The sequence below is a fragment of the Solanum stenotomum genome, chromosome 6 (assembly GCF_019186545.1).
Source record: "Solanum stenotomum isolate F172 chromosome 6, ASM1918654v1, whole genome shotgun sequence".
Taxonomy (NCBI): domain Eukaryota; kingdom Viridiplantae; phylum Streptophyta; class Magnoliopsida; order Solanales; family Solanaceae; genus Solanum; species Solanum stenotomum.
This window is the reverse complement of record NC_064287.1, coordinates 42,075,543-42,087,447: the sequence shown is the minus strand read 5'-3', so window position 1 is coordinate 42,087,447 and position 11,905 is coordinate 42,075,543. Positions and strand designations below refer to the sequence as shown.

At 40.5% G+C, this 11,905-nt stretch overlaps 2 protein-coding genes and 1 pseudogene across 2 annotated transcripts; all 3 read right to left on the bottom strand.

Moving 5' to 3' along the window:
* Positions 1–589: 589 nt before the first annotated feature.
* On the bottom strand, positions 590–4,006 carry LOC125868767 (uncharacterized; annotated as a pseudogene).
* A 231-nt stretch (positions 4,007–4,237) lies between these two features.
* LOC125868766 (uncharacterized) lies at positions 4,238–7,480 on the bottom strand. Its single transcript, XM_049549333.1, has one exon. It carries the CDS (start codon positions 7,478–7,480, stop codon positions 4,238–4,240), a length of 3,243 nt encoding a protein of 1,080 aa, XP_049405290.1.
* Positions 7,481–8,446: 966 nt separating this feature from the next.
* Positions 8,447–9,535, bottom strand: LOC125868765 (uncharacterized). The gene has a single exon (XM_049549332.1). It carries the CDS (start codon positions 9,533–9,535, stop codon positions 8,447–8,449), a length of 1,089 nt encoding a protein of 362 aa, XP_049405289.1.
* Between the last annotated feature and the right edge of the window lie 2,370 nt (positions 9,536–11,905).

The window sequence follows — 11,905 nt, the reverse complement described above, 5'->3', positions numbered from 1 at the left end:
CAGACACTGCGACGATCGATATTCTTCAATATTCTGAGGTTACGCTAACTATGAGGAATGTTTCCTAAGGGTATGCAGAGAATTGATCGAGCCTGACTCAGGCTGCCTACGTATCCCCAATAATTGGAATCAGATCATAACGTAGTTCGAATACAAGTGGGAGAAATAGAAGTATGTAATGCAATGACCGAGCTTGACTCAAGCTGCCTACGTATCCAAGTGGAATCAGGTTGTAACGTAGTTCAAATACAAAAGGAAAGTGAAAATTATGAAATGCAATGACCGGGCCTGACTCAGGCTGCCTACGTATCCAAGCGGAATCAGGTCAGGACGTAGTTCAAATACAATGGGAAAGAGTGAAAAATACAAAGGGACCGAATCCGAAAAGGATTGCCTACGTATCCCACCGAGGGAATTCAGGTCGAGCGTAGTTTTAAATACATGGAAATGATGATTTTGGATTTTCTAAGGGAGACCGGATCCGATGTGGGTTGCCTACGTATCCCACCTGTGGGAAGTCAGGTCTAGACGTAGTTTTGTTACATTGAAAAATGCAAAAGTACACAAAATAACGCTAATCTTGAGTTCTTCAGATGTAATATTTCTTGATGGCGTCTGAATTGATTGGCTTTGTGCTTACTCTGCCGTCCATTTCTGCTAAGATTACCGCTCCTCCTGAGAGCACTCTATGAATCATGTAGGGTCCTTGCCAATTTGGTGCAAACTTCCCTTTGGCTTCTCCTTGGTGAGGGAAGATCTTCTTCAATACTAACTGCCCCGGTGTGAACTGTCGAGGTCTGACTTTCTTGTTGAAGGCTTTGGTCATTCTGTTTTGATAGAGTTGTCCATGACAAACCGCGTCCATTCTCTTTTCATCGATGAGCATCAACTGTTCATGCCTGCTACGTATCTATTCTGCATCGTCGAGACCAACCTCTTGGATAATCCTTAAAGATGGTATTTCCACCTCAGCGGGTATTACTGCTTCTAAACCATAAACCAACATATAAGGAGTTGCTCCAGTTGATGTTCTGATTGTGGTGCGATAACCGAGCAAAACATATGGTAGCTTCTCATGCCATTGCCTATGACTGTCTACTATCTTCCTTAAAATCTTCTTGATATTCTTATTTGCAGCCTCAACTGCTCAATTCATCTGTGGCCGGTAAACTGTGGAATTTTGATGAGCAATCTTGAACCTTTCACAAGTTTCCTTCATAAGATCGCTGTTGAGGTTGGCTGCATTGTCTGTTATGATTGATTCCGGAATTCCAAACCGACAAACTATGTTATTGCGAACAAAGTCTGCCACTACCTTCTTAGTCACTGCCTTGTATGTCGAAGCTTCGACCCATTTTGTGAAATAATCTATAGCCACCAGGATGAAACGATGTCCATTTGATGCGGGAGGCTCTATGGGTCCAATAACATCCATGCCCCAAGCGGCAAATGGCCAAGGGGAACCCATCACATTGAGCTCATTTGGTGGAACCCGTATAAAATCTCCATGCACTTGACACTGATGACACTTTTGCACATATCGGATGCTATCTCTCTCCATGGTCATCCAAAAATATCCAGCTCTTAAAATCTTCTTTGCCAAAGTGAACCCATTCATGTGAGGTCCACATGTTCCTGCATGTATTTCTTCCAAAAGCCTTGTCGCTTCTGCGGCGTCGACGCATCTCAGCAATCCTAAATCTGAAGTTCTCCTATACAGGAATTCCCCATTAAGGAAGAAATGATTGGCCATCCTCCTCAAAGTCCGTTTCTGGTTGCTTGTGGAATTTTCAGGATATTCTTGTGCTTCTATCAATCTTCTGATGTCATAGTACCAGGGTTTTCCATCCAGTTCCTCATCTACATGAAAACAGTATGCATGTTGATTATGTATCTGTATATCGATAGGGTCGATGTAATTCTTGTCTGGGTGTTGAATCATCGAGGACAATGTTGCCAAAGCATCAGCAAACTCATTTTGAGCTCGAGGGACATGCTTGAACTCAATCGTTGTGAATCTCCTACTTAACTCTTTAATGTAATGCAGATAAGGCAGGATCTTGACATTCTTAGTGGTCCATTCTCCTTGCACCTGGTGAACCAATAAGTCGGAATCTCCTATCACCAAGAGTTCTTTGATGTTCATGTCGATGGCCATCCTGAGTCCAAGAATACAAGCTTCATATTCCGCCATGTTGTTGGTACAATAGAACCTGATTTTGGCTGAGATCGGGTAATATTGACCTGTTTCCGAAATTAGGACTGCTCCTATTCCAACTCCAATAGAGTTTGATGCTCCATCAAAGAACATTCTCCATCCATCATATGACTCTGATATGTCTTCTCCTACAAACAAAACCTCTTCATCAGGGAAGTAGGTCGTTAGTGGCTTGTAATCTTGGTCCACCGGGTTTTCTGCGAGGTGGTCAGCTAGGGCTTGTCCTTTGATAGCCTTCTGTGTCACATACACAATATCAAACTCACTCAACAAAATTTGCCACTTCGCCAGTTTACCCGTAGGCATGGGCTTCTGAAAAATGTACTTTAGTGGATCCATTCTTGAGATCAAGTAGGTGGTATATGCGGACAGGTAATGCCTAAATTTTTGCGCAATCCAAGTCAAAGCGCAACATGTTCGTTCCAACAACGTGTATCTTGCCTCGTATGGTGTGAACTTTTTGCTCAAATAGTAAATCGCTTGCTCTCTTCTACCTGTCTCATCATGCTGCCCCAATACACATCCAAATGCATTATCCATGACAGATAGATACAATAACAATGGCTTTCCAGGCTCTAGTGGGACCAATACTGGTGGGTTGGACAAGTATTCTTTGATTCTATCAAATGCCCTTTGGCATTCCTCTGTCCATTTTGTGGCAGCATCCTTCTTCAGTAACTTGAATATGGGTTCGCAGATCACTGTAGATTGAGCTATGAACCGACTGATATAATTCAGTCTTCCCAGGAAACTCATCACATCTTTCCTGGTCTTGGGTGGAGGTAGCTCTTGGATTGTCTTTATCTTTGATGGATCTAACTCTATGCCTTTCCTGCTAACGATGAATCCCAATAGTTTTCCCGCAGGTACTCCAAATGCACACTTTGCTGGATTCAACTTCAGATTATACTTACGTAACCTCTCGAAGAACTTTCGTAAGTCATCCAGGTGGTCTGAACTTCTTTTGGATTTGATAACGACATCATCCACGTACACTTCAATTTCCTTGTGGATCATATCGTGAAAAAGGGTAGTCATGGCCCTCATGTAGGTTGCACCGACATTTTTGAGACCAAACGGCATTACTCTGTAGCAATACACTCCCCATGGAGTGATAAACGCTGTCTTCTCTGCATCATCTTCATCCATCAGGATTTGATGATATCCCGCAAAGCAGTCGACAAATGATTGTAACTCATGTTTTGCACAATTATCGATGAGTATATGAATATTTGGAAGAGGGAAATCATCCTTAGGACTGGCCCTGTTGAGATCTCGATAGTCCACACATATTCTGATCTTTCCATCCTTTTTTGGCACAGGCACAATATTGGCTAACCATGTGGGGTAATTTGTGACCCTTACAATGTTCGCCTCAATTTGCTTAGTTACCTCCTCCTTGATCCTCAGGCTCAAATCTGACTTGAATTTTCTTGTCTTTTGCTTAACAGGTAGACAACTGGGATCAATCGGTAATTTGTGCGAGACAATATCGGTGCTTAATCCTGGCATGTCATCATAAGACCAAGCAAATACGTCAACATATTGCTTAAGCAATTCTATTAACTCTTGCTTTCTTTCAGCCTCCAAATGTATGCTGACTCGCGTCTCCTTCACGATTTCCTCATCTCCTAAGTTGACAACCTCTGTTTCATCCATATTGGGTTTCTTCTGACTCTCAACCTGCTCGATCTCGTATGGTAGATTTTCAGGAATCATGCTTTCATCATACTCTTCGTGATCTTGTTCATCATTTTCACCTTGCTCGGCAGATTCGTTACATGTCATAACCGTTGAACGAGGATTTTTATTAATATGAGTGCTGAAAAGTGCAAAAGGTCAGTAAAAAATAAATAGATATTTAAAATAACGAGATTTTTTTTTTAAAAGAAAATAAAGACTTTTATTTCAAAGCATTCTAGCTATTAGAAGAGGCAAGCAACAAAAGATTGGGCATGATTCAAGCCTCAATTTGATCATGCGAAATTTTTTTTTTAAAATTAAGACTACTTTTCCACACTACCAGGACTTTGGTTGAAACAGGGACGGGCTAGTGGTCCAATTCTGCAAGATCTCTCCAGGTTTGGCATTACGAATGGTCAACTTGTTGAGATTTATCCCTTCCTCTTCTCCAGCCATGTCCACGAACAGATTGCCTAATCCTTCTGTGATGTCATCAACGCCAGCTTGATTTGGAATAGAAGATTGTTCTGGTACAAAGATTGTATCGCTTGACCTGTGACAGTCTCTTCCAAAGGTAGGCTCATATCCTAGTCCGTTGGTGCCTCTCTGATGCTTCAGCTGGATCGGCTCAACTATGCCATTAGACTTGGGTCCAAGTCCATTCTTAGGCTGATACCCATACTTCAACATTTCTGACGCAACCATTTTTGCTGCACTTGACAACTTGGTATCTTCGGCCTCTGCTCCCTCATTAATCCTTATAGCTTGCATGATTTCCAAAGTGTGAAAAGTGGCTCCGTCTAACTCGTCGGTGACTGGGATAGAATTAACAGAATGAATGGGGTGACTGAGTTCTCCGTGGATGGTAACTTCTGTGTGACCCCACTCAAACTTTACACATTGATGAAGGGTGGAAGGAACAGCTTTTGCCATGTGAACCCATGGTCTTCCCAACAACAGGTTGTAGTTGGATGATACATCCATCACTTGAAATAGAATGGGGAATTCAGCCGGCCCCACCTTCAATGTGAGATGTATCTCTCCGATGACACTTCTTTGCGCTCCATCAAAGGCTCTAACTTTTACACGACTTTCCTTTATCTCTCCCATATTAACACCTAAATTTGTCAGTGTGGTGAAAGGACAGATGTTGCATCCAGAGCCACCATCAATTAAAACTCGAGTCACAATCTTATCACAACATTTGACTGCGATGTGAAGCGCTTTGTTGTGACCAGCCCCTTCTGCAGGCAACTCATCATCGTGGAAAGAAATCTTGTTAGCTTCCACTATTCTTCCAATCGTTGCAGCTAAGGTCTCACTTGTGGTCTCTTTTGGAATTATCACTCCGCTTAACACCTCCATCAAAGCATTCCTATGAGCTTCAGAACTCATAAGCAAAGACCAAATGGATATGTGGGCTGGCGTCTTCTTCAACTGTTCTTCAACTGAATAGTCTTTAGACTGCATCTTCTTCCAAAACTCTGCGGCTTCAGCATCGGTAATATTCTCCTTTGGATTCTGTTCTTTTCCGAGAACTCTTTGATTTAGGTCTTCTGGGGCATAGCACCTCCCTGACCTAGTCATCCCTTGAGCCACGGCAGTGTCGATCATTTTACCCTTGGCACTTGCTCGATAGTCCCAAGGGACTGCTTTGGTGTCATACTCAAGCTTCTTAGCAATTAGAGTGGTCACTACAACTCTTGGGAGGTATGTTTGGACAGTCAGAGGTTCCCTTAGTTGAACAGTGATAACAGGTTGCGCCGAAGACGTCATGGCATCCGCTTCATCTATGTTTGGATAATCGGGGGTCCCATATTCGTCATCCAGAGTAACCATGTTGACTTCCCGATTCTCATGATTCGGCAAGGGATTGTTGTTCACATTGGGAGGTGCTGAAGTGCATTTGATTACTCCTCTTCTGATCAAAGACTCGATCTGGTTCTTCAAACCATAACAATCTTCTGTGTCGTGTCCCTGGACTCCCGAGTGGTAAGCGCATCTCTTGTTCCCATCAAAATTACGAGGGATTGGATCAGGAAGTTTTCCTTCAACTGGTTGCAGCACTCCCGCTGTCCTCAACCTCTCAAACAATTGAGCATAGGGCTCAGCAATCGGTGTGTAAGCGCGAGCATTTCTAGCTTCAGGATTTGGACGTGGTCTTGGTGCATATGCTGGTCTATTTTGGTGAATTGGTGCTTGGACAGGGACATATGGTCTTGGAGGGTTTTGGTATGCTGGTGCTCGGGGTGGGTTATAGTGTGGTTGGGTATTATACACTGGGACGTATGAAGTATGCGCAGCGATTTGGGGATTATTGGGGTATCGGTGAGATGGTCCTCCTGGTTGGTAAGTGACAGCTGAAACATCCTCCCTTTTCTTTTTGATGCCGCCAATGGAACCCGATTGTATAGCCCTACTTGCAGCTTGCAATGCGACCATAGACTGAATCTTCCCAGATTTAACACCTTCCTCTATAAAGTCTCCCATCTTGACCAATTCTGCAAACTTTTGACCCATCATTGACATCATTTTGTCAAAGTAGATACCTTCTTGAGCTCGAATAAAGTACTTCGAGAGCTCACTCTCATCTAGTGGTGGTTGCACCCTCGCGGCCTCAGTTCTCCAACGTCGTGCATATTCTTGGAAATTCTCAGATGGCTTCTTCTGTATATTGGCCAATGAGAATCTGTCAGCAGTAATTTCAGTATTGAATCTGAAACGAGTCATGAAGTCCTCGGCCATTTCCTGCCAGTCACGCCATTTGCGAGGGTCTTGGCGGGTGTACCAGGTCAATGCTTCTCCAGACAGACTCCGAATGAACAACTTCATCCTCAACTTCTCATTTCTCCCTACACCGACTAACTTGTCACAGTATGCCCTTAAATGTGCGTGAGGGTCGCCCTTTCCATCGAACATGTCAAACTTCGGTGGTTTGTACCCTACTGGCATGTCAATGTCTGGATGAATGCACAAGTTATCATAATCCAGACTCTCTGTCCCTCTAGTGACTTGTAAGCTTTTCAATGCTTTTCTCAGACCCTGAAGCTGGGCATTTATCGACGCGTCTTCTTTCAACCGAGCATCTTTCTCCATTTCTTCATATTGATCGACCTCGTATGGGGTATTAATCACAGCTGGCATAGTGAAGGTAGGAGCCCCAGCAGCATATACGGGTGGAACATGTGTCTCATAAGGAGCGACGACATGTGCCCCAAGTATCTGCTGCGTTGTGGGTATGGTAGGGTCGCGGTTGGAAAGGTCGGGAATGGTTCTGACTGCGGTTGGAGAAGTTGGTGGTACTTGACCGTGAGTAGGAGCGCGTTGAGTTTGTTCTGGCTGATTTGGGAAGTCAGCTTTTGCGAAGTAGATAGGCGTCTTGAAAGTAGGGAAAGTGGTAGCCGATAGTTTGGCCAAGTCTCGCACTTGACGTAATTCTTCTCTCAAGATCTCGAGTTCTTGCTCCATGTGAGCCATTTTCTCTTCATTTTGGATGTCCATCATGTTTCGAGAACCTTCAGGGTTCTCAATAGGTATCATTATGTTTGCAGCGGCGTTGAAGTCGTCTTTATCAGTCATCTTTCTCTTTGATCGAAGGTTGTATCGTGAGTCAGCCAGTTTGCAAGTCGACACAAATCAACGTACTTTTGGGGATAAATAAAGAAAGGAAAACAAAGAAAAATAAAACTATGTTAGTTTGGGAAATATTGAAAGCTGTAACAAATAAGTAGGTGTAACACATATATACGCCAATTCGGCAACATTCAAAGCGCGTCCTAACATAGAACCTCTTTTTGCCTGAGGTAGGCCTACGTTGCAATTAGTTTGATAATAAATGATCCATTTAAACACATTTTAGATTTGGAGCAAATATAACTTCATTGATTACGGTTTGGCTATTACAATGATGTAGGTGGTTGGAAGCCGGGAAAATGAAAGTACAAGGGTGGCCATAAGGCATACAAAAGGGATAGGCCACATGGCGCTTTAAAAAGCTTATGAGGGAATTCAAGGAAGAAAGATGATCTACGGCCAGGTTGGAGCGTCATTATCATCATCATCATCTACATCATAGTAAGGACCCGGGTGATACTCTGGAGATTCGTCGATTTTCCATTCCCAGTTGTTTGAATCTTCCCTTTCATCAAACCCTATGGAACCATATTCTGAGTGAGCGTCTTCTACTGTTGGAACATGTTCATCCTCTATATGCATCACTCCTCCATCTCTAGGGTCATACAAATTAGAGTCATACTCTGAGTATTCCTCTGGATCCTCTTCCATCTCCTCAGTTGGCTCTCTAGGATCCTCTTCTGGGTCTTCCTCCATCTCTTCATTTAGTTCATCATCAACTGCCTGTATGAGATGGTCGATAGATCGTGGGGTCACCTGTTGATACATGGTCGTAGTGATGTGTATGAGGCTTAATAGCTCCATGCCAATTCGATTTGACCTTTGAGTGTCTGTGAACCCCAATATTCCCTCATGGCTAGGCCTAGCGAGAATTCCTCCTATCATAAACCAAGTATAATATTCAGGCGTACATCATGATTCAACTCCCATGTCTGAGTCAAGAATACCGTACCATCCTTGTACTAAAACAGCGATCCTTTCAATCGGAATTCTTCCTTCATAATCAACCTCAATCAATGCCATATTTGACCATAGAGGAACGCCTTGGGTAATCCCAAACTGCCGGAGGACTCTTAAAGGTGCGTAGGGCTGGAAGCCTTCCAACCCAATCAACTCAATGAAATAGTCCTGGTTAGTTCTCAACAAAGCTCGGCCATGGACCCACGGTAGTCTCCATTGAATGCGATTCCCTGTGACGTGGGTCAGGAAAAGGCGCCAACCATCTTCATCATTTGGGGCATCCCACATGCTCAATCTCGTTGCGTGGCTTCTGATTTTGTTGCGTAAGTCTGCTTCAACGCCATTTTCTGCATGTCTTTGATAAAAGTGTTCCAACACCCAAATCTGCAGCAACAAGTTACTTCCCTTAAAGTGATCATATCCTGTAGAGCAGAGGGATAATGATCGAAATATTTCTGCCAAGATCATGGGTACGATGGTCACTCTAATAGGTCCCCTAAACATGAAGATGATCATAGGCAATAGGTTGATGTCGACACACCCCTTTTTCTTTGGGAAAATCATAATACCCAAAAAGGCCGTCACGAAGACAATAGCCCTGAGTTTTTCCCAATCAACCCTGGAGATGAAGAATTCTTGATGGAACCTATCATAGCTATCTCGACGACCGAACCTTTTAAACAGATAATCCAACTTGACCCATCCTTCATCAACTCTTCGCAAACATTGGCCTACCCTCAAACCCAAAGACTGGAGAAAATTGATTCCTGACGTAGTGCGCGGGGCCAAAGGTACTCTGCCAACCAACGGTAAGTCAGCAATTTGACTTATCTCTTCCAATGTTGGTGTGATTTCAAAATCTGTGAACTGGAAGGTCACCGTTGTTGGTTGCCAAAATTCAATCATTAGAGTAATGAGTGACTTGTTTGCCTCCACATTCAGCAGATCAGTTAACGACCCTAAGTGTAGCATAATCTCATTTCCGTAGGCCACTCGGATGTTTCCCCACCACTCTTTCAAAGTTCGAGGGACCTCAGTCATCATCCTGATATTAGGAAAGTTTTGGTTGATTTGCATCTGAAAGAAAGGGTAAAGGGTATGATGAGTTTAATTGCTCCAAATCTATTAAGTGTTTAAGTTTGGATAATTTACATCAATTTCACACAAAGTTTATGTCTCGAGTTTTAAAGAAGAAACTCATTGACATTTGAGTGGTTTCCTAAATGCAATGACAATACCGTATATTGTCTTGCCTAAGGCTATGCAACATGACCTATTCTAAGAGTAAGATTATGTTCCTAGATGATTGAGAGTGGGACTGAATAATTGCGAGAAAGTGCATTATCTTAACTGCACCAACTCTGAAACTAAGGAATCCAAAGAGAGTTTCGGAGGAGTGCAGGAACACCCCTCGCGTGTACAGTGTGTGCGTGTACAGCCAAGACTCGATAGAAATGTGCAACTGACAATGTAGGGAAAGCAGTAACAAGTAGTGTCTTAAAACAAATAAGGAACACAAGCTTGGATTTCACTTGCGACCTTTCAGTCAAAGCAATATATCAATAGCAAGCTGAAAGATAAACACGTAATCACAAATGTTGCTTCTAAATTGAGTTTTTCTAAGGTTAAAACCTAAGTATATCCCCAGCAGAGTCGCCACGCTGTCGCACCCTATTTCGAACCGGCCGAAACAGTTCACAACATAATGTGGCTGGCACTCTGATTTTGGAAAAATTGCTTTTTGTTTTGTTTTAGAGTCGCCACCTAAATTTTAAGGAAAATATTAGGAAAACCATTTTTTAAAATATGTAAATGTAAACTCTATTTTGATTTGCGAAACCAGTGAGATTCTAAGTAAGGGTTTTGGTTACTCGATGGGAAGGAGTTAAGCACCCCTCAGAGCCTATCCGAAGATAGTCCTTAAACTCAATTTAGGAAAATATAATTAGGAAAACTTGTTTATTTATTTTGCTTTAAAACCAATGGTAAGTAAATTTTATTAGTTTAAGAGAAGAGTAAAATACAAGGTACAACATATATATGTCTATAAAATAAAATTAATAGTAATATGTTTAGTATACGGTAAAAAGAAATAAATGAATGTGCTAAAATGTATGACAATTTTATATGTTGAAAAATATAGAGGTGTCTTATGTATCAAAATAAATGTTGAGTTTAAAGGAAATGGAAAATTTGTCGTTTTATCTGTATATAATTAAGATGTAAAGGAAAAATGAAATGAGATAGTAACCAAGTACAAATATGTAATAGTATGTGTAAACAATATATTTTGAATGAAAATACATAAAATGGGTTTTTTTTTTAAATAAAAAAATACAATAAATGATAATGATACTAAATGTTAAAATATTATATAAAGTTTTGTGATCTTTAAGTATGATAGGTACACATAGATTGTTTCAAACATATGAATATTTATTATTTATTTACATGTTGGAAAAATTGACAATAGATTATATGTAGTAAAATAATTTGTATATGAAAGTGTAGGAATTTATAAGTTAAATAAAATAAATAAGTAATATCGTAAAAGAGATAATAGATATGAGAAAAATAACATGAAGTGTAACAAAATGATGAGTTATGTGTAGAGAAAAACTAAAAAAAATATAGGATTTGTACCTTTTTCGTATGACATATATATATGTACCTTGTATTTTGAACCTGTTGGCATATCTAAAATCTTGAAATGACATGCTAAGAGATTAAAATATTTCAGCAATATCTGAAAATAACAATAATGATAATAGTAAACATAATTTCTTTATAAAAGGGTGATTTAAAAAATATAAAAATTGATCTAGTTATTGAGGTAATCCAACTCAAGGTTGTTCTTACCTTTAGCTTTTAAGGTTTAAAATTGACGTCTAATTATTTCAAAGGTAAAATAAAAGATCTAAATATGGAACTAAATAATTCTAAGATTAACCTTTATTAATGGTATATTTAACTCGTGTAATTTTAGGTAAGAAAATTTTATTATCATAAAGAAAGCGTTAAGCATCCTTTAAGGATCCACTAAAAGGGTTATCGTCAAACTTAGGCTAATAAGATAGCAAAAAAATGAATAAATTTGTTCATAAGCTCTACAAGATATCAAGCTATTAGATTTATAAAAGGGTAGTGATAAATGTGTATAGATAAGAAGGAAAAAGGAAATATATTTTGCAAATTTGAATTTAAAGTATTTGGTCTTACTTGGAACAAACAACTTAAGCCACATATTCTTTTTAAGACTAAAAGAACAACAATTCTAACAAACTATAATACTTGTTTTGCGCTCTTAGAAAAGGTGCACTTTAATCTCTCAAACTATAATGTTTTAGTTTCAAAATATGCACTTTTAGGTCCTAAGAGAAATAGGTTTCAAACTAAGAAAAATGGCACATT